Source organism: Xenopus laevis, chromosome 1L (genome assembly GCF_017654675.1).
Source record: "Xenopus laevis strain J_2021 chromosome 1L, Xenopus_laevis_v10.1, whole genome shotgun sequence".
NCBI lineage: Eukaryota > Metazoa > Chordata > Amphibia > Anura > Pipidae > Xenopus > Xenopus laevis.
In genome coordinates this window covers 145,663,704-145,687,537 of record NC_054371.1, presented here as the reverse complement: position 1 = coordinate 145,687,537, position 23,834 = coordinate 145,663,704, and the positions used below count along the sequence as shown (strand labels likewise).

At 36.6% G+C, this 23,834-nt stretch overlaps 1 protein-coding gene across 1 annotated transcript in view; it reads left to right on the top strand.

Moving 5' to 3' along the window:
• agtpbp1.L (ATP/GTP binding carboxypeptidase 1 L homeolog) overlaps window positions 1–23,834 on the top strand; it is a gene marked incomplete at its 5' end in the record, with an annotated part of 73,533 nt that overhangs the window by 21,041 nt on the left and 28,658 nt on the right. The window contains 17 exon segments of the mRNA NM_001093635.1: window positions 606–673; window positions 1,364–1,427; window positions 1,790–1,936; window positions 2,621–2,752; window positions 3,929–4,022; window positions 5,988–6,025; window positions 7,897–8,105; window positions 8,844–9,021; window positions 9,736–9,830; window positions 11,058–11,174; window positions 14,840–15,531; window positions 16,033–16,116; window positions 16,613–16,699; window positions 16,779–16,927; window positions 17,727–17,814; window positions 19,677–19,821; window positions 20,162–20,315. Of these exon segments, the coding sequence (NP_001087104.1) occupies window positions 606–673; window positions 1,364–1,427; window positions 1,790–1,936; window positions 2,621–2,752; window positions 3,929–4,022; window positions 5,988–6,025; window positions 7,897–8,105; window positions 8,844–9,021; window positions 9,736–9,830; window positions 11,058–11,174; window positions 14,840–15,531; window positions 16,033–16,116; window positions 16,613–16,699; window positions 16,779–16,927; window positions 17,727–17,814; window positions 19,677–19,821; window positions 20,162–20,315 (2,541 nt within the window).

Below are 23,834 nucleotides of genomic sequence, written 5' to 3'. Positions count from 1 at the left end.
TGACGTCATCTATTGTTCAGACCCGTCAGGTAGGTGTTGAGCATACACATCTTCGTGAGGTAAGGGGAAGCACACCTGTTTCCGTGCCGTGTTCAACAATATAAATGTGTAAATATAAGTAAAATCTAAAACCAAGTTAAAAACAAGTCGGGGGTTACCCCCGCCACTCATAGGACCGGCCTGCATTCTGTGAGACACAGGAGAGGAATAACAGCTGATGTCGCCACCGATACCAGGTACGGGTAAAGACGTATAGAGAGGACAGCTCCTGTGTTGTTGCGCATACTTACAATCAATTGCCCATACGTGTCAGTGAATCCAGTGCGGTCTCTAGGTAACATTCCTCCCATTTAAACGTCTGCCCTGCCGTCAAGCGCTGCCCTTGCCGTTAGAGGCTGAAGAGGGGAGCTGTCTTGAGCCGTAAAGACGGTATCGGTAGAGGTGCCTGTATGTTTAGACAGCGGACCGATTAAACGGTTCGCAAACCCAAAACACAGCTTCACGGCACCCATATATATATATAATGGATGTGTGTAAATTTTTATCTTATTCTATACTTGCTCTAAAATAAGATTTTCTAAATTACAATTCTATCCTCTCCTTAGAAAAAACAAGAAAAGAGATGACAGCCAAAGGTTCCACTGGTATAGAAGTGATACTTTGCACGCTTGAGGTGAGGAAATTATAATTTCACTAGCCCCCCGAGATATTTAAAAGTAGGGTGGAATACAGACTTAGGGTAGTGTGACATGATCTCTCCAATTGTGACAACTTGTTGTCACCTAAGTAGTGTGTAGTGAGCACAACTTACAGTATATAGTAAGTTCCATGTGATAAGCAACTTCTGCTGTTTGTCTTATGTGACATTGGCTGTATATGATTTACATAAAAATTACCAGATCCTATAAGATTGCCTAGATTTTATCTAGTGATACCCAATTAAACAATGCAGAGTAAATGTTTGAGATTGTAGATGTTAAGGGATAAAGTATATCCCTATGGAGTCTTGTGTAGTAATGCTGTATATGGTTTGAATTATTTGTTTATATTTGGAATTCACACAGATATTATTGAGGATTTTTTTAACCAAAGTTATATGGGACTTTTTATTTTTAGGATCTGCAGAGCTGGTATTAAGCCCCAAGTCCAAAGCTGTAAATAGGCTATTTTATAAAAGCACTACACTTTTTCTCTGCACAGACTAGTAAATTACAACTACCTTACTATTCAGGCGGCTTTATGGGATACTTGCTTTAGAAGGAAAAAATAGGCATTCTGGAATTATACAGATGTATACACTTATATAGGCAGGAAAAAATGATCCTATATGTCCAAATACATCATAACTATTTTTTTCTAATAGAACACCAGGGATCTACAAACAATACTGAATATTTTAAATATTCTAAATGAACTGGCATCAACTGGTAAGATTATCGTGAAAAAATGTCTTGAATCTATAATTACTGTGTCATATATATATAAAATAGATTATTATATACCTAAGCTGCATACAGATGTTTCTTATGTTAGATAATTCTATTAGGCTGTATTAGTTAATACTTTTAGTGGCAGATTTATCAAAATGCAAGTTTAGAACTTAATAAATAAAAATTCACCCATGTTCTGTTCATTCCTATGGGATTTTTCAAACTATATTAATCAAATGGTGAGTTCTAACTTTCACCCATTGATAAATTCAATTCAAGAGTGTATTGTACTTTTATATGACATTTTTGATAAATGCATAGACCATTTTAGTAATGTCTTCATGTCTTCTTTTGAAAAGCTGGAGGCCGTCGAATCAATGCCTTGATATCAAAGGGGGGTGCACGGATACTGTTACAACTTCTGCTTAGTGCCAGCAAGGAGTCCCCTTCAAATGAAGAGCTAATGATTGTTCTTCATAGCTTACTTGCAAAACTTGGACCAAAAGGTTGGTATTGTTATTGTGTTTTAATTAAAATATGGTCTCGTCTAAATGAAAACCCCATCCATGGACAGACCATAGAAATGTAATAAAGAAGCAGTATAAGGCAGCTGAGCCCTGCCTCCCCAGACAGCATATCTGTCCAACCATCTAAGGTATACTCTATTTTTTTAAATAAGTCATGTTTCAGTTGATTAATTGAATGAATGTTCCATTTTGGGTGATACTGTAGTCAGAAACAGGAACAGATATCAAACAGCTGTTTTGTCTGCATCAGAGCAATGATTGGCTCTGGGCAAGATAGAAGAGAATGTTACTGTAGACTCCATTCAAATGAATTAACTAAACATTTTTAAAAATTATTTTCTTTTTCTCTGTAATATTAAAATAGTACCTTGTACTTGTTTCCAACTAAGATATTGTTAATCTTTTTTGGAGGCAAAACAATTCTTTTTGGTTTCATTTATGTTTAAATGATTTTTCAGTACACTTAAGGCATGGAGATCCAATTAGGGAAAGACCTCGAATTCTATAAAACAGTTTCCATACTTATATTCTATGAAAAAAAATAAAGGTGCTACATGGAAGTACAGAATTGTTTGAGGCTTGTTCTTCTTAGCTATTGATTGATTAGATTCTGCCTTGCAAAAATATAGTTATAAAAAGACTGCTTTCTTTATTTTTTCACAGATAAGAAGTTTGGAGTAAAAGCACGTGTTAGTGGAGCATTAAATATTTCTTTAAATTTGGTGAAACAGAATTTGCAAAATCCAAGGCTAATCCTTCCCTGTCTGCAAGTGTTACGTGTCTGTTGTATGAACTGTAAGTAATTGGATGGGAAATTTGCATCTTTCATTTTAAGCTGTTCTGTTGAAGTCTATTAGTTTTCTGAGGGCCTTCCCATATGTATGCAGGAGAAACAGGAGTGGGTAAGAGTATGAGAGGGTATCCTTGTTGTCACTATTTTGAATGTATGGGGGGGTATGTAATAGAAAGAATGTAATAGAAAATAATGAAGGGAAAATATGTGCAATGGTAGCAGTTAATCTCGTGTGTGAAGAATATTTCATTTGCACATATTTAGCAACTGGACGAGCTATTTAGTAAATGTGTTTGTTATTTTTAACGCATGGAGTCAGTTTGGGATTCAGCCAGGATGCAGCCTCTTTCAGCAGTATTCAGATTTGGCAAATCCAAGTGCCTGGCCGAAACAAATCTAAAGTATTAAAATCACATGACTTTTTGTTACACGAACAAGGAAATTACAAATTAAATTTTCATGCACCGTGTGCTTGGTTCTTTTGATCCCTTCCTTGCCCTAATTTCCATAAGCAAATTAGGGTTTAGGTTTAATGAATCCCAAAATCGTGGTTTTGGTGCATCCATAATTATTATGTTCTCGTGGCTTTGGAGAAACTTAAGATGTGTCAGTTAAGTTCCTCAACATATTATTTCCACTATTAGGAAATTGATTTTTTTCCCGCTTTGATAGGAAATCGAGATGACTTTAGTTGGGGTTCTGACTTTTTTCTGGATCAGCAACAAATGTTTCTGCTGTCATTGGTGGCACACTTTTCTACTCTACAAAAGCTCTTACACAATGTAGTCCTAATTACCTTGAAGACTTCTCCTTCTATTAAAGCTTGTTGCCTTATGTTCTTTCAGCCTCATGCAGTAGTGTCCAAAGAGCTGACTCTAGGAATTCCCTCCTTTTTATGGACTAACACCCCTGGCCAATAATAAAGTCCCAGCTTTTCCTATTGCATGCCAAAAAAATTATGTGGGAAAAAACAGATTTATTAACTTGTTTGGATGAATAACCACAGCTGTAATTCATCACATTAATAATATAATTTATATGTTTACATAAATCTTGGCAAAATGCTAATTGTTTGTTGGTATTGTTGCTCATTCTTTTGGGACAAAAAATGAAGAAAACAAGCTTTGTTGGTGACCCATAAAAACATATTTGTGTTTGTTTTTTAAATACTTTTTAAGCTGTGAATTCTGCATATCTGGGGAAAAATGGAGCCGTAGAAATTCTCTTTAAGATAATTGGACCATTTACAAGAAGGAACACTGGCCTTATAAAGTGAGTATATACTTTATCTTGTGAAATTGCTACATAGCTGAAAAATTCTTAATGCATCTAAATACCTTTGTTTCTGCCATCTCTTATAGTACTGAAATTGGGGTAGTAGTTGAGATTCTCTAGTTTTGTCCAGTTTTCCCAAAAAGATATCAGCCTGTCAGTGGTATGGTCTGCTCGAGGGTCACTTTAGTTGTTCTGTATACTTTCAGAAAGAAGAGCAGTTACAGTGCAGCCTCTGGAATTCTGCTTCTGTTGGAGCACCCTTGCTCAGACTATAAGCAACCACACCAATATACCTGGCTATGACCAGGTTGTTTACTTAATAATTGAACACTCTACCAATAAATTAAGGTATTGTATCTGCTCCAGCCAAGTTTTAAGGGAAAACTGTATAGTTTTTATTAATCGTTTGTATATTTAGTTTCATAAAAATAGACTGTGACGTGACATGGCTATGACAGTGAAGTGACATGGCTATGACTTGCTAACAGCCTCAAGGTTTACATTCAGGAAGGCTACAAATAACCATACTGATATATCACCCTATAGCCTGTTTGAGACTATAAGGGTAGATAGTACCTGGTATTCAGGGTAACTAAATTTGCAAGATATCTTCACCTTGCTCATGGTTTCTTGCATCAATTTGATTTTTTTCCTTGTTTAGGATTTTTCCCACTAGCGTGTATTTTCAAAAGAAAAAAGCCCACCAGGTTTCTAGTCATTGCCATGCCAGTCTATTCTTTTTTAAAAACTCAAGATGTGAATAATATCTAAACGTAGAATAGTCTTTTTTTAAAGCTTAGATGAAGCAGACAGAGTAACTTCATATTTGCTTGTAGAGTGTTTGATTATATAACAAACTGAGGCAGTAATTATTAATGGTTCAGCAAGAAAAGTGTCTTAATACTGGCAATTTTTTTCATAAACTATATTCCTGCTTATGATATATGGTTCTCCTGGGCAGATTTTGTTTACATCATTCATTTTCATTTTTAGCTAGTCAATCTTGCATATGTTCAGATGGTCTCATGATAAATCATTAGCTGACTCCGATATTCCAGTAGCAGCTCCAACGCAATGTTACAATTTTGAGAGTAATACTTTTAAATGGGAACTAAACCCTAAAATTTAATATGGCGAAAAATGCCATATTTTATATACTTATTGCACCAGCCTAAAGTTTCAGCTTCTGAATAGCAGCAATGATCCAGGACTTCAAAGTTGTCACAGGGGGTCACCATCTTGGAAAGTGTCTGCGACACTCACATGCTCAGTTGGTTCTGAGCAGCTGTTGAGAAGCTAAGCTTAGGGGTTGTCACAAATTATCAAGCAGAAAATGAGGTTGGACTGTAATATAAGCTGATGCTACAGGGCTGATTATTAAACTCTGATGCTAGTTGCACTGGTTTCTGTTCTGCCATGTAGTAATTAACTATATTAATTACTAATCAGCCTTATATTGTGACATTTATATTCTATGTGTACTGTATATTTTGAGTTGGTCCCTAAGCTCAGTAACTGACAGCAGCACAGAGCATGTACAGTGAATCAGCAGAAAAGAAGATGGGGAGCTACTGGGGCATCTTTGGAGGCACATATCTTCAATGCTAAAGGGCTGTGGTTGCCTTGGGCTGGTACAGAAATCCAAAACATAATGTCAAATATTTATAGCCTACTTCGTTAGTTAAGCTTTAGTTCTCCTTTAAATGGAATTTATTCTGAGAGCTACAAATATTGTACACTACAGCTACCATTATTCCCTTTTTGAAATGGTACCCATTCACAGTAATACAGTCATTTCTAGGTCAGCTCAGCAATACTGATGCACGAATTCCAGTACAGGGTATTTGGGTTGGGGTTTGGCTGAGTCCTATGACTTATTTTTGTTTGTAGTATGAGCAAAAACTGAATTATGCAGGTTTCTACATAAGTTGTGTAATGTACTTTTCTCTCTCTTTATTTCAGGGTTTCTTTAGATACTCTTGCTGCTTTGTTAAAATCAAGTAAGTAGTGTTTCCTGTGAAATTGTATTTTGCCATGCACAGTTAGCACAGGTATGGGATTATAGGAGAACGAAAGCTACCTTGCCACCACTTTACCTCTGAATAGTCCTCCTGTATGCAGTGCAGATCGCATGGTTTTTAATGCATCTAATTGTTAGTTTAACTAGTTATATAAGTCTGCAACTTCCAGCACCTTTTGGAGAATGCCATGGCCATCTTTGTAAAGTATGCACTGTTCGCTTGTTTCATTACACACTAATGCACATGTGTGAAAAAATTCCCTCCCCAGACACCAGACGCGTGTCATCGCATACATTACACAAACCTCATGCGAAGAGAAAGATCACAATCTGTCGTCACAGTAATCTAGATTCTATGAAGAATAAATTACACAGAGGAATGTAGCATCCTCATACCAACGGGACACTTTCATTCCTATCGGTTGGGTGGCAGGCTAACTGGGGCCAGGAATGACTTGCATGTAAATATGTCTAGGGCACGCCAGGAAAGAAGGGCGGAGAGCTTCGGATTTGTAACATGCACAGAGTGATAAAAAGTATTGTACTGAGTCTCTATGCTGCCCGAGGCAGCGGGGTGGGCGCAATATTATATTTTGCCTACGTCATCGAACCCATAGACTTGCTTTGTGAAGGAAGTGCTTTTACTACAGACTGACAGCAGGGAGGCAGGATTGAGTACTAAATCAGGATACCTTTATTAGCAATCACACTCAGTATTAACCTTTCATTGTCCTTTAAGGCCAAATTTTTTTTATGACTAGAGTGAGAAAAAGGAAAGTTTTAGTAAATACCCCCACTATCAATATCTAAGAGCTACAATACGATATTAATCAAGGAGAAGATAATTTTGGGTAAATACAAGAATCATTTTTCTGTTTGTAGCATTTGTAGAAATCCCTTGAGTTCTGTAAAAAACAGGAGCACACACCTACCGCCATGATTCTTCAACAGCCATTTCAACACACATTATGGGAACACACTGTGCCTTATTTATTTATGTAACATATATAACATTTAAAGGGGATGCAAAGTGGACGCAAGCTAATTTTCCACTGGCTTTTGATTCAGTAAGAGCAAGTACGGTAGATCAGAACTTTTCATGAAAAAAAGTATTTTTAACTTATAATTAAAAAATAAATTATACACATTGTCTAACTTAAAACCATCTCTAACCATAAAACCATGTTTTCTGCTAATTTGTTTGGTTTTCCCCTGAGTTGTAACTCTTTGTTCTACTAGAACGAAGTGCAAAGAGTTGAGGCTTTGCTCTCCTAAACTACTTTGCTCCCTTTAACTGCCAATGCTTTTTTATGTTCAAAGTAGAAATTGCAGAATTAAGGTTTGTTATTGCAGTATCCTGAACCTCCTTGTGGGTATGCTCATTTCTGTCACAGCTTCTACCAGTGAAAATATTCAACAAACCACATAGCAGTGACCCTTTTCTTTAAACAGATGTTTACCTATGAATTGTCACATTTTACATAACACGTTTCTTTATTTTAATGGTTTTATATTTTTATGTGCATCACTTTTCACTTTGGACTACTTTATGTATTTTGCATGTTTTTACTTCTGTCCTCTCTCATTCTTACAATGATTATGTTTATTTTCTGTATGTAATCATAAATGTAACTATTAGGTTTAGTGGTTTTAACCTATAAAAAAGTCATGATGGAGGTGCTTTATTGAGCTTCTCCATAAAGCTTATGTGCCCCTAGTGTTCTTTAGAGTGCCCTATATATCCTATCAGCATATGGGATACTGCTGAAATAGATACTAAACTTTTGACTGTAGTATTAAAATCAAATAAAGAAGCAAACTTAATAATTATTTCTAATTTCATTGTTAAAGGAACAAATGCCAGAAAAGCTGTTGACCGAGCATATGTTCAGACACTGATATCTACTTATATGGACTGGCATCGCCATGACACCAGGCACAGGCACATGTTGATCAGGAAAGGAATCTTACAATGCCTTAAAAGTATTACAAATATCAAAATAGGCAGAAAAGCTTTTATCGATGCTAATGGCATGAAAACTCTGTACAACACATCCCAGGTAGGTATTGCCCTATGACAACTTCACTAGCTATTGGTATAAAATGTACATTGGATATTTAATTTTTTTTTAACCAAAACAATTAAAGTGCTTTAATTGTTCCTGGTGAGTGTTCAAAATGTCTTCAATATATTTATTGGATAGACATTGAACATTAATATTATGTACTTACAGAGTGCTGTAGTCAGCAAGTTCATTTAGATATTGCAATTTATGACTTATCATTTGCATTTGGTATAAAAATGTATATCCACTTATTTATGCCAGCTTATTTGCGATATCCAGAGGGTGCAAAATAGGAATTTGAGTTATATGATAAGCATTCAAAATACTGTATATGAAGATCTGATTGGCTAAGTACAAATTTGACTAATACATATCTGTTTGTTATGCATTATTTTTTGTTACCCTGTTCTTTGCTAAAATAAGTTTGATGAAAAACTTCTTCTCCTACCGTAATTATTTAGTTGACGATACATGCATTAATTTACCTCCTAATTTGCTTTTAGCATAACAATTCATTCCAGAAGAAATAGGACAATCTTACATCCAAAAATGCAAATATCAATTTAATTCTATAATTGTTTAGACATCAGGCAGAGTAAACTGCATAGAGAATAAGTGAGACATTTTTAACCAATGAAATGTAAAATTTTCTGTACTTTTAAGCTATGTATCTGCAGAAAACACAGGACTATCCTGAACCATGGCAAATTTGTTTTTCTTTTATTCTTTTAGGAATGCCAGGCTGTTAGAACATTAGATCCACTTGTCAACACATCAAGCTTAATTATGAGAAAATGTTTTCCAAAAAACCGTCTTCCGTTGCCAACAATCAAAAGTGCTTTTCAATTTCAACTCCCCTTCATGCCTACAAGTGGACCTGTTGCACTGCTCTACAGCATGCCTCCAGAAGGTAACTCATTGTTGGCTGCATTTGGATAATTTGGCCACACTTATAAAACCTATTTATATATTTTATTTTTCTTTACCTAAAGGACAGCTAAATCCAAAATGCAAAATCTGAAAGCAGTATTCATTGTTATGAGCATTCTACTGTTTCAGGCATTTGATTTACAGACAGAAAACCTGATGTGAAAACCATAAGTTTTAGTACATATCTTCAAAAGGCTGTTCTAATAGAGTTCTAAGGCATTTATGTTGTACAAATAAATATTTCACATATATAATATATTCAGTGTACTTTATTTCAAAAGTAAATGCATATAGTTTAGCCTCCTAAACTGGCTGGCTATGCAGAATGTTTGCAAACTAAAACTGATTTTATTTGTAACACAACTCTAACCAGAAAGGAAAAAAGTCTTTCAATGCCTTTACTTAGAAATGCATGCCAATCAACCTGGTATTCTAAAACACTCTAATAAACACTGAAAGCACACTATTCTTCATATAGAAATGGATGAGCAGTACTATAACTTGTAATATGGGTTAACATTATGTGGATCAATAAGCATACAGCTATGATTTAAAACTCAAGAGAAAAACAATACAAAGACCATTTGAAGATTGTCTTACAATAACACTTTCTACATTAAAGGAAGTAAATTTTAGGGGAAATGCCCCTTTAAATGTTTGAACGTTTGCTAGTCTAACCAAACATTTTACTTAGTGGATGATGTGGTAGATGAAAGTGATGACAATGAAGACACTGATGCAGAAACAGAAGCTGAGGCAGAAAATGAAGACAGTGACCAAATCTGTAAGGTCAGTGATCATATAAATGCCTTGGAATATGTACAAACTCAAACTTGTATTAACTTATTGGGGCTCATTTATAAAAAGTGGGCAAATTTGCACCTGGGCAGTAACCCACAGCAACTGCCCAACTGATTGCTTTCAGTGCTCATTCTGCAAGTCGACTTAAAAAGCTCACCATTGATTGGTTGTTATGGGCTACTGCCCAAGTGCAAATTTGCCCACTGTTTATAAACGAGCCCCATTGACTATCAGTCTTCAAGTAATTCCACCACTGTAGGCCTACTTGCCCTGCCTTAGTAATGGCATATAGTGATGTTTTACCATACCTATATGTCGTAAGTAAAAATATAACCTTAATTTTGTAAAGGATACTTGAGCAATGTGGTTCAAAATGATTAGTTGCCCATTATCTAAAAAATAGTAAATAGGAATGATAAACTAAATAAATAGTATAAATGCTGTACATTATGTTAAGGGCTTCTATACCAAAGGGAAAAAGGGAACCTCAGCCCTTTAGCAGGGAAGTTCTGTTCCTCGAAATATGCCCCAGTAGCTCCCCATCTTCTTTTCAGAGATTTAACTGTAACTGCCATCTCTGTGCTGCTAATAAGTTGGGGACTGACGGAAAATATACTGAATTTATATAATATTAATGTCACAATAAAAGACTGATTAGAAAATTATGCAGGTTATTGGTACATGGCAACTCAGAAACCAGCACAATTAGCATTATAATTTAATAAACAGCCCTGTAGCATCAGCTTATATGATTAGTATCAAGCAAACCTCACATTCTGCTTGATAATTTGCAACAACCCCTAAGCTTAGCTTCTCAACAGCTGCTCAAAGCATACTGAGCATGTGCATGTTGCAGACACTCCTAAAAAAAATGGCAAGATGGGAAACTCCTGTGACAACTTTGAAGGTCTGGATCATTACTACTATAGAGATGCTGAACCTTTAGGCTGGTTCAATAAATTCATGATATAATTTGTGACAACCCCTAAGCTTAGCTTCTGAACAGCTGCTCAAAGCATACTGAGCATGTACATGTTGCAGACACTCTGGCTGGTTCAATAAGTTCATGATATAAAGTATGGCATTTGTAGCCATTTTCATTTTTATAGTTTATTTCTCCTTTACTATTGCATTTTCTAATTCAATTTCTAACTGTGCGTAATGGATTTAACACTTTATATGTGTCAAGGAGCTTCCTGATTTTTATTCTTTTAGAATGATGATATAGAAACAGATATTACTAAGCTCATACCTGGGCAAGAATTGGGAAGGACTTTGGAGGATTTAAAAATGTACGAGCGTTTCTTCCCAGAACTGACAGAAGATTTCCAGGTAACAATCAAGGATTTAAATACACACTAAACTAATTATGTTTTGCACTATTTCCAATATTTATAGGTATGGATTTCACTTCACCTTCAAAAATATATACACAAAAAAGATATCTGCAAAACACAAAAATCTCTTTCTCTTGTACTGCCAACATGTTTTTAACTTTTGTGTTTTGCAGATATCTTATTTTTTTCATAACATACAGATATGTAACCAGATATGAGATACTGTGTAACACTGTGCAAGATTGTAACAACCTTTAAAAATGGTAACAAGAATTGTAACAAATTGTGTATAATAATAGTAATGCCAGTAGATGGCGCTATGTTTTCTGTCTATAAAAGGATGTAATTATGTAGCAGTTGGTAAGCTTGAAAAAAGGCCAAGCAAGGCCTGAAACGACGCTGTTATCCAGATCGTTGCCATGTGTACCAAATAAAGGCTTTTTTTTAATCTTAAACAAAAAAACGGTGCTGTTCTTCAAGTTTTCTTTAAAGGAGAAGGAAAGCTCCAAGACAGTTTATTGGCAACAGATTAGCCACAATAGTACAGCTAGAACGCTATATTTATTCTGCAGAATGCTTTACCATACCTGAGAAAACAGCTCTAGACACTGTCTCTGTTTGTTTACGATAGCAGCTGCCATATAAGCTTTGTGTGACATTACTTCCTGCCTGAGTCTCTCCCTGCTCACTCATAGCTCTGGGCTCAGATTACAGCAGGGATGGGAGTAGGGAGGGGGAGAGGAGCAAACTGAGCATGCTCAAGCCCTGTCCTGGAGGTTTAAGCTGAAAACAGGAAGTCTGATACAGAAGCTCACGTGTACACAAAAGAAGGAAAGAAATGCAGTGTTTCTTTTGACAGAGGACTCAGAGCAGCATTATTTTGAGGGGTTACTGGTGTATTTATATAGACCTTTCTGATAAAGCTTACTTCATTTTAGCCTTTCCTTCTCCTTTAACATTATTAAAGATACAGAAATTAGGGATTCACCACATACATTTGGTGTAATTTTGCCTATTATCTATCTTGAATATTTGAAGAAATATCGACTAAAACCTGGCAAGTTTTTGCTCAAGTCAATGGGAGGTGTATCTTCAAAGTTATTTTCAAATTCAAATTATCAAATATATTAACCACGTTTAAACTGATTTTTGTTTCTGGGGCCCATATTGAATGTTTAGGTTGCTACTTGAATTCCGTGATCTCAGCACTGCAGTACTGCAATCTAATTGCAAAATCTCACAAAAAATTATATCTGTGAAGGTGTACAGACATCTCTAATGACTAATATAAATATTTTACTGAAATGTCCAAAATACAGTGCCTTGCAAAAGTATTCAACCCTTTTGCTTTTTACCTATTTTGTTACATTCCAACCTGTAATTTAAGGGACACATTTACTAATGGTCGAATATCGAGGGTTAATTAACCCTCGATATTCGACTATCAAAGTTAAATCCTTCGACTTCGAATATCGAAGTCGAAGGATTTACCACTATTCGTTCGATCAAACATTTGAAGGAATAATCGCTCGATCGAACGATTAAATACTTTCGAAATGAACGATTTGAAGGATTTTAATCCACCGATCGAATGAAATTCCTTCGATCAGAAATTTGTGGGGACCTTCCCCACAGGCTAACATTGATGTTCGGTAGGTTTTAGTTGGCGAAGTAGGGGGTCAAAGTTTTTTTTAAAGAGACAGTACTTCGACTATCGAATGGTCGAATAGTCGAACGAAGTATTTTTTCTTCTATTCATTCACTCGAGCTAAGTAAATGTGCCCCTAAGTGTTTCTTAATCACATTTGATGTGAGGGATCTGCACAAAATAGTCTAAGTGAAGTGAAATGAGAAAAATATATATAAAAAATAATTAAGAACAAAAAACTGAAAATTGTAATGTGCATTTGTATTCACCCCTTTGCCATGAAGCCACTAAAAAATCCTGGTGCAACCAATTACCTTCAAAAGTCATATAATTAGTGAAATGAAGTCCACCTGTGTGCAATCTAAGTGTCACATGATATATCAGTATAAACAAACCTTTTCTGACATGGTACTACAACAATGGTACCACAACAAACCTGCCAAGAGAGGGCCGCCCACCAAAACTCACAGACCAGGCAAGGAGGGCATTAATCAGAGGCAGCACAGAGACCAAAGTTAACCCTGAAGGAGTTGCAGAGTTCCACAACAAAGACTGGAGGGAAAGATGGATGGTGCTAAATACAGGGATATTCTTGAGCAAAACCTGTGATTTGAGACTGGGACAGAGGTTCACCTTCCAGCAGGACAATGACCCGAAGCAGACTGCTAAAGCAACACTCGAGTGTTTAAGGGGAAACATTTAAATGTGTTGAAATGGCCTAATCAAAGTTCAGGTCTCAATCCAATTGAGAATCTGTGGTCAGACTTGAAAATTGCTGTTCACAAGTGAAAACCATCCAACATGAAGGAGCTGGAGCAGTTTTGCCTTGAGTGGGCAAAAATCCCAATGGCAAGATGTGGCAAGCTCATAGAGACTTATCCAAAGCGACTTGCAGCTGTAATTGCCGCAAAAGGTGGCTCTACAAAATACTGACTTTAGGGGGTTGAACAGTTATGCACGCTAAAGGTTTCTGTTATTTTGTCCTATTTGTTGTTTGCTTCACAATAAAAAAACAAAAAATATCGTCAACGTTGTAAGCATGTTCTCTAAATGAAATGGTGCAAACTCTCAAACAATCCATTTTAATTCCAGGTTGTAAGGCAACAAAACATGGAAAATGCCAAGGGGGTGAATACTTTTGCAAGGCACTGTAACTAGATCAAAATGTCACTTGACAGAAAATTATCCTTGCGTTTTAAAACATATATTGCTAGCAGACTTTATTTCTGCCCAAGGTAACTAGGACACTGAAACGGAATCCAAGATTACTAGACCACATACTGTATGAGCCAACAATATAGATAAGAAGATTATGTGTCATTGGAGGATATGCTGCAGTCAGAAAAATTAACGTGTGTTAATTTCTGCGGGGGTTTTCCATAAACCCTCATCACAAAAGGGGTCATTATAGGTTCTGGGGGTCCAAGTGCAAGAGCACTAAGGGATTAAGCCCTTCTACTGCTCCCTATCTTGCATGTCTGAATGATGCAGGCAGTGTTTGGTTCAAGCCTCAGTATGCACACTGCAATGGAGGGCAGAGGTCTTTGGCTATTTGCAAAATGCCCTATGCAGTGGGCAAAGCGCAAAAAAACAGCTGACTGTAGCCTTTTTTTCAACTTTGCACACTGTGCGGCATCACAAATTAGATCTAAAGTTGCAGATATGTTTGGTACCCAGGGGGGTTATCAGTCATTTTGAAAAAAAAAAAAACTTTATCATTTACCCCAAGTGCATATAATTATTTCACATTTTTAGTACTTTTTTTGTTTTATTGTGGTGTTATGTAAATAAGGCAAGATTGTGTCATGGCATATTGTGTCATGGCAATCCTTGGGAGCTGTCTACAAATGGAAAATCAGACATTGTAATGGAGTGTTTCAATGAGCCTATCGTGATGTTGCGTTTAACCATCTTTGTTTAATTTTTAATGACTAGATGATACGCATTGGGTTAAGAAAGCATTATTACTTTAGCTGTGCATCCTAGAATTTAATCTTTTGTGCTTTGTTAAGGAATTTGATCTGGTTTCAAATGAACCGAAGCCTGGAGCAAAGCTTGGTCCTATTATTGTACCTACTGCTGGAGAGGAACAGCCAGAGGTGCCAAATAACTTCATGAAAAATTTGGCAAGGAGAAGTTGTAATATCTCCTTAGAAGATGAAAGTAATCAAAGACCAACATTTTTGGATATGTCAAAAAATGTAACCAACAAAGGGAACAGTCTAGATCAAAAGGTTCATGTGGACAAAGACGGATCTTGTTACTACTACAGTAATGATATTGTGAGAGATCTTGAAAAACTGTCACTGCACAAAGCTTCAGGAAACCACCCTTGTAGAAATGGATGTGTTTCAGCTAAAGATAAGCCTAATTTTTTACCTCACCCATGTAATAAGTCGACATCTAGTTCCATTTCCTGTAGTAACAGCTTGTTCGAGAAACATTCTATGCATCTCGGCCCATTGTGTTGCTCTGGAATTGCACCTGATGATGATGAATCAAGTCCACTGGATGAACAAGTAATGAGGGAAATGACAGACTTTGACAGCATACTACCTCTTCATGACCCTGACCTTTATATTGAGATTGTAAAGAATACTAAATCAGTCCCAGAATACACAGAAGTGGCATATCCAGACTATTTTGGCCATGTGCCTCCATTTTTTAAAGAGCGCCTGTTGGAAAGACCATATGGTGTTCAAAGGTTAGTGGATAGTTGTCTCTTTATTTGCCACTTGCTGTGGTTATGAGAATGCAAATCATTAAAAATTCTGCATTGAATCCTTGACTCTTCAAAAAATATATACCCAGTGCTTAGTAGTGAAGGGATTGTCACTAATCAAGTAAATGTCTGATGTCATAATGTTTATAAGATTCAGTTTTTTCTAAGAAATTCCAAAATAAAGAGCCCTAATATATGTCATTTTGACACCAATGTTATGTATATTCTTTGCTTTTGCAGGGAAGGTGAGAAAATTAGGAAGGGCATAATGCTATTTTAATTGTAACCGCATTGTTGTCATTTTAGAAAGGAGGCCTAAAAACCCTTGGATGTTAGATGGACACTTCTTCAGTTAAAACATAATGAGACATGCAATGTTGAGCCATTTTTCTTTGTTAATTAGAAAATATTATTGTATATTTATTTTATAACCTGAATATTTTAAAGTTTATGTTTAAAGTTTATGTTTACTTTTATTTGTAGGTCAAAAATATTCCAGGATATAGAAAGGATGATTCATCCAAATGATATTATAGACAGGGTGATATATGATCTTGATAATCCAAGGTAGGTGCCAATTTTACTGGTTTCAAAGTTACCTGAAGAGTTCAGAATTATACCAACAGTGTTAATGGTTATGCCTATGGTGACAGCTTTTAAAGGATGCCTATATAATTGAATGCATTTGAGAAAAATTAAAAAAGGGAGGTGTGGGGAAATAGGGCCCTCAGCATTGATAATAGAACGTGACGTGTGTCTTAATCCAGAAAACCCCAAGAGCCAAATGCAGTGTGCAAGGTGTAAAAGATGTACCATTTCTTTGCACTGTGCACCCTGCTTTTTGCTATATGCAAATAGCCTCAGGCCTCTGCATTCCTACAAGGCATGCATGTGTGCCCCTTAGTGCTCTTGCACTTGTGTCCCCAGGGTGTAAAATCACCACTGTAGTTTTAAGGACATGATAATCTGCTATGTCTGCAGGAAGTATGACTCCTTTGCTTTCTCCTCCATAATAAAATTATAGCATTCAACATTGTGCCCTTTTCTTCTCTTTGCTTCCTAGTTGCTCTGCACACGATGAGATTGACATTCTTAAATTTAACTCCAAATTTGAATCTGGAAACTTACGGAAAGTCATTCAAATAAGAAAGTAAGAGCACCCTGCAACCTTCACACTTATGGAACCCCTGTTAGAAATACACAAACTGCACATATGATTTATTTTCCAGAAATGAATATGATCTTATCCTGAATTCGGATATAAACAGCAACCATTACCATCAGTGGTTTTACTTTGAAGTGAGCGGCATGAGGACAGGCGTGGCTTATCGATTCAACATAATCAATTGTGAAAAGTCCAACAGCCAATTTAACTATGGTAGGCGCTGCATAAGACTGATCAAAACCTTTATTGAATATTTATCATTAACAGCTTTTCAACAGTACAGAACCTTTAGAATAATACACAAAATTGTGAAAAGAAAATGTTTTACTGTATCTGAATTTTACCAACCTGTTAAATGTTCTGTGAGAGAATATTAATAGGATAGGGGTATCTTTTGTCTGGGTTTATTTATGTCATGTTTATGTTAAATAAAAGCTACAATCATCATATTATAAGGACAAGTCTTTGTGTATGGCTGCTATAATGAGCCCATGTATGGGTGGTGCTCTGCGCAATTTTATTTAGATCCGGGCAAATGTTTTAAGGACAATCCCCTGTTTTGATAATCTTCAAGAAGGGTGTTGTTCCTAAAACATTTGCTGGGCTCTGAATAAAATTGAGAAGGATTACGTGGTGGTTGTATTAGTGCAGTTTGGTTATATTTTAGTTTAAAGGAAAGCTACACCAAAAAACAAGTTTTTTTTTTCATTGACCCAAGTCAAGTATGTGGCTGTTTGCTTCCTGTATGTTTTGCATGAAAATCAAAATAAGCATATCCTTTTAAAAAAATTATAACATTTCTTATTTTAACAGTAAATATGTTGTCTTTGTACAATTTGCAATTACATATAGGGTTAAAATGATTCACAAATCATCACATTCTTGGGCTTGTATTACGTGGTCAAACTAATGCTTTGATGCAAAATTTATTTACATAATACTTGTCTTGTTTAGGGGATTTGTTTTGGACCTATGACTAAAACAAGCATATTTATATTCCATATATTTTAAGGTATGCAGCCTCTAATGTACTCTGTGCAGGAAGCATTAGCATCCAGGCCTTGGTGGTATCGTGTTGGCACAGATATTTGTTATTACAAGTAAGTGGGCATTTACAATACTGTGGATGGGGTTAAAATTCTTCAGGGGACCTATAAATGCTAAATTCACATAATTTACTCTTTTTTTATCGCATCCTATCTTATCCTAGTTAAGCATTTTAAAAGGGACCTGTCATCCTAAGAAATAATTCCAAATTATTTTCCATCATGTTAGTTAAGCAAAATAAACTTTACTTCCCCACATTCCCCCTTCCTGTTCACAGTCTATCGCATCCTATCTTATCCTAGTTAAGCATTTTAAAAGGGACCTGTCATCCTAAGAAATAATTCCAAATTATTTTCCATCATGTTAGTTAAGCAAAATAAACTTTACTTCCCCACATTCCCCCTTCCTGTTCACAGTCTACAATTGTGCAACCAACGCAAAGGCATGGGCATCAGGTCCCCCATTCTGGTGCATAAACAAGATTTTGAGGTGTTGCAATGCTTGTTAACAGTGTCCACAAAATTGCTGCTGTCTGCTTGTTGTGGTGGGGAATTCCAAGGCTGACTGCAAGCAAGATTTAAATAATTTATATAGCATAAGTAAAGTTTATTTTGCTTAATAAGCACAATAGATTAGACTTTGAAATTATTTCTTTGGGTGTCAGGTCCCCTTTAAAATGATAATGCTTTGGTGCAAAAATTTAAAAACCACAACCAGAATATGCCTATACCAATTCATTTAACTTAAACTGTACTCTTTTTGTTTAAAATGGCATTTTACACCCGTGATGAAACTTATGAAAAAAAACAACAAAACAGATTTATGTGCCACGCAAAAATGCCAGGCTTATTTTATTTGGTGGACCCCTGCTTGCCTTCCATTCACTTGAATGAATAAGCCTGATATGAACACTAGAGTGTTTTTAGACCAGTATAGGTGCTGTCAGGCTTGTGGCACTTCCTGCTGGTTCAACTATGCCTTGTTTTTCTTCTTTTTGTGTATCTTGTGTTTAATTATATTTTATATTTTTAAAAGGGTCCTCCACCAAAAACTGTCTTTTGTATAATGAAAGAAGGTGTGAGTAAAAGCAGCTTTCCAATATGCATTCATAACAAATGTTCTGTGTTTTCATTTTTTAAATGTAATAAGGATGTATGGAATCCAGGATTCAGTTCAGGATTTGGCCTTTTTCAGCAGGATTTGATCTAATCCAAATCCAAAAAATTCACCTGACTTTTTGTCCCAATCAAGGAAGTTGAAATTTTTTTTAAACCATGATTCTCTTTTCCTCTTGTTTCCCTAATTTACATATGCAAATTAGGGGTTGGATTTAGTTTGGTATTTGGCTGAATCTTTCACAAAGGATTCAGGATTCTGCCAAATCCTAAAATAGTGGGTTCAGTACATCCCTTAAATGTAATGATCTGTGTTTTCATAGTTCTTTTTTTGTAAATGTAATTTCTAGTGACAGCAGTGAGAACCAGAAACTAGACTGGGGATAAACAAATACTGATTTCACTAGGAAATATATTTACAAATAACTTTAAAACGTTAATAACTGAATATTGGGAGGTTGCTTAGAATGACTTTTTATTTCACTGTGCAAAACAGCACTATTTAGGTGGAGAACCTCTTTAACCTTAAAGAAATGTTTAATGTAACTAATGTCTGGTATTTTATCTTTCATGATAAATGTATGTCTTTCCCTAAGTAAAAAGAAAATACAAATATATGTGGGCTATGTCATTCATTGAATTTACCAAACATACAAATGAGGCATTGAAAATCAAACATGGCTCTTCTTACCTAAAACCACATTGAAAAGGCTGCCAGTGTATCCAATGAATTCCAATACTGCACATAAAGCACCCATGTGCACATGTAAAATAATCATTTATGCCTTTTTTTCTCCTAGGAATCACTTTTCTAGAAGTTCATTAGCAACTGGAGGCCAAAAGGGAAAGTCATACTATACTATCACATTTACAGTAACATTTCCACATAAAGATGATGTCTGTTATTTTGCCTACCATTACCCCTATACATATTCCACGTTAAAGGTAAGTTGGTTGTCTCATATTGGAAAAAGATAAGTGAGTTATTTGTTCATTTGATCACATCACAAGATTTTTCTCAGAAAAAATCCACATTTCCTCAGTCTGTCTTGTCTTTAGTGAGGTCAGATGATTTATACACTTTTATAAATTGAGTATATACAAGTATAGGATCTATTTTCCAGAATGATTCGGATCTGGGGTTTTTGCATATGGGATCTTTAAATAATTTGGATTTCCACACCTTGCATGTAAACATTAGATAAACCCAATAGGTATGTTTTAGTTGTAGCTTAAGACTTAAATTGAGAATTAATGTAATGCTCTTTATTTTGCTTGTTTACAGATGCACCTTCAAAAGCTGGAGTCTTTGCACAGCCCGCAGCAAATCTATTTTCGACAAGAAGTATTATGTGAAACGCTAGGCGGAAATGGATGTCCTGTGATCACCATCACTGCTATGCCAGAGTCCAACTATTACGAGCATGTTTATCAGTTCCGTAAGTATTTCACAGCAGCCTGTCTGCTTTTCAAACAGGGGGAGGGGAGAGAAATCATGTGACTTTTTGCCACAAAACAAGGAAGTAAAACATGTTTTCTCCTTCCCACCCCTAATTTGCATATGCAGATTAGGATTCAGGTTCGGTATTCGGTTGAATCTTTTGAGAATGATTCGGGGGTTTGGCCGAATACATATATATATATAAAATATACACGGTATTGAAGCTCGCACTCACAGGACTTAAAGTAGAAAAAAAAAACGAACTAAAGTTTCGGCTAGGTCCCAGCCCGGGCGACCCATTGTTAGCACCCGTAACTCCATCCTTCAACCTTTGGCAAATTACATTGACCATTTCCTACAACCACTGGTTCAAAACTCCTTCTCTTACCTCAGAGACACGGGAGATTTATTAAACAAACTCAAGATTTGTCAACCAATACCTCATCATACACTTTTGGCTACTATGGATGTAAGCTCTCTTTATACAGTGATTCCCACCGATGAAGGCATCAGAGTGGTTCAACAGGCCCTTTTACACAATCCTGATCCTACACGCCCCAAAACAGAATTCTTGGTGAAGATACTTCAACTCTGCCTCAAATTAAATTATTTTAAATTCGAACTCTGTTACTATCTCCAAATTAGTGGGACCAGTATGGGCTCAAACGTTGCCCCATCCTTTGCGAACCTCTATATGTCACAGTTTGAACAACAATACATCATGCCTAAATATGGTCCTCATATACTGAAACTGTGGCGCTACATAGACGATCTGCTATTATTCTGGACAGGCACTAATGAACAATTCAACAGGATGGTTGACAAACTCAACTCTCTACCCACTGCAATCAAGTTCACCACAAACATTAACTCGTCTAAACTTCCATTTTTGGATATCCTCCTTATGAAGAATGGCACACAACTGTCTACCACCATCTACAGGAAGAATACAGACAGGAACACATTATTACACCGTACTTCCTGTCAACGGCATCATTTACTGAAAAGTATACCTTACTCCCAGATGATCCGTACAGTAAGGAATTATACCGATTCAAATCTACTTGGCCAGCAACTTGATTGTCTAGTGTACCGATTCAGACAACGCAGTTATCCACAACATGAACTTCTTGACTGCCATCAAAGAGCCACTAACTTCACACAAAGCGAACTCTTATCCTCCACTTATAACATCAATACAACAAACAATGACGATAAGCTGACGTTCCTCACCACATATACTCCAAGCACCAAATCCTTAACCAAGGCCATCCACAACCATTGGTCTATAGTACAGAAGGATAAGACTTTACCTCCATGTTTCAAACTATGCAGAGTTCTAAAGTGTAGGTGTGGATACAAAATAGCGCAGGAGTTCTGAGGTTCCGTCCACTTTTGTAGGCTATTCGTGGTGGTAGTTTGAAACATGTAATGAATAAAGTTGACTGGTACTTTATCCTTAGTGAAGTATTTCAAGTATCCTAACAACTTGCAGAACTCCTGCGCTATTTTGTATCCACACCTACACTTTGGAACGCATTGATTCGCTTTCGATGGAAGCAAGTGGACGGAACCTCAGAGATCAACTTGTCCTCACGGACCCAACACACTGTTATCAATCATGTTCTCCCTCTACCTAGTTACCGAGCTCAAGACCAGGATGCTACAGCTGCGCGGAATATACTACATACAGACAACCCACATTCTGGCAAACCCATCTCCATCAACCACAGAGTGACTTGCACCTCTAAATTCATAATTTATATCATCAAGTGCCCCTTTAGTTTGGTTAATGTGGGCAAAACCATTACTTCTTTCAGAGACAGAATGGCCAACCACAGGTCTGCCATGTGCTCTGCAATATCCAAAGGCAATGGTGACACACCGGTATCCCAGCAATTTGTAGAGAAAAAACATTCACTATTATCAATGAGGAGTATGATCATAGACTTTGTCCCCACACCCACCCGTGTAGGTGATCGGGAACGCCTATTACTACAGATGTAGCTAAAATGAATACATAGTCTTGATACAGTTAGCCCACGTGGCTTAAATGAACTCATATCATACACACCTTTCTTTTGATGTAATTTCACACAAAGCGAACTCTTATCCTCCACTTATAACATCAATACAACAAACAATGACGATAAGCTGACGTTCCTCACCACATATACTCCAAGCACCAAATCCTTCACCAAGGCCATCCACAACCATTGGTCTATAATACAGAAGGATAAGACTTTACCTCCATGTTTCAAACTACGCAAAGTTCTAAAGTGTAGGTGTGGATACAAAATAGCGCATTAAGATGTCACGTCTCCAACGAGTTTTTCTGGTTGCTTAGGTATTTTCCCTTAGCTACACGGACCTGACTGACATCTGTGAGCTTACCCTCGTGCACCCTCTATTGGCAAAACGGTTGTTTGCAGCGCTGGTGCTTGTGGCCCTATGTGGACACCCTTCTTAGACTTATAGGTTATGATCACCAGCTCCAGTGTATACGATTGCCCGCTCCGCTCTATTACAAACTTTCATCTGTTCATGGCTGGCTCGACAGTTAGAGCACCCTCCGGTTCCCTAATAGGTATGTTCCGATCGCTGAAAAATTATTCCCTTTTCTATATACCAACGTCTGGCCCCAATGGCCTAGGCTCTTCCCGTAATTGTTTTTTTTATGCTTCCTGTAATTGTTTTTACGCTTCAAATTGAAGCGACCACTTGATACATATATTCCATGTCTCTCCTCATGTATCAACCACATAACGGCTTGTCTTTCCACTACATATTACTGAAAACTGAATATGAATTTGCACCTTTGTATTTTATTTCTGTTATAACCTAGCTCAGTGATCCCCAACCAGTAGCTCGTGAGCAACATGTTGCTCTCCAACCCCTTGGATGTTGCTCCCCAACCCCTTGGATGTTGCTCCCAGTGGCCTCAAAGCAGGAGCTTATTTTTGAATTCCAGGCTTGGAAGAACATTTTAATTGCATAAAAACTAAGCATAGTGCAAAGTAGAGCCTCTTGTAGGCTGCTAGTCCACATAGGGGCTACCATACAGCCAAGCACAGCCCTTATTTGGCACCCCAATGGACTTTTTCATGTTTGTGTTGCTCCCCAACTTTTTTACATTTGAATGTGGCTCATGGGTAAAAAAAGGTTGGGGACCCCTGACCTAGCTGATGATGAATTTGAAACAATGTACTCAATTATTTTGCTTTTGATACTATCTCGCTATGTATACACAGTGTCGCACTATACGATCTGTATATAATACTTTTTTGTTTTTCATGGTGTTTATTAGTTTTATTTAATGTTTATTTGCGTGTACACACCTCCCTCACGTCAACAACATTGTATGACGTCACCCTAGTTTGTTTTACCGCCGCTGGTGTTTTAAAATGGTTGTCACTGTGTGTTTCTTGCTATTTTGAGAATGGCTAGGAACCTAGCCCAAACGTTAGTTCGTTTTTTTGAATAAAGACTTTTTTTCTACTTTAAGTCATGTGAGTGC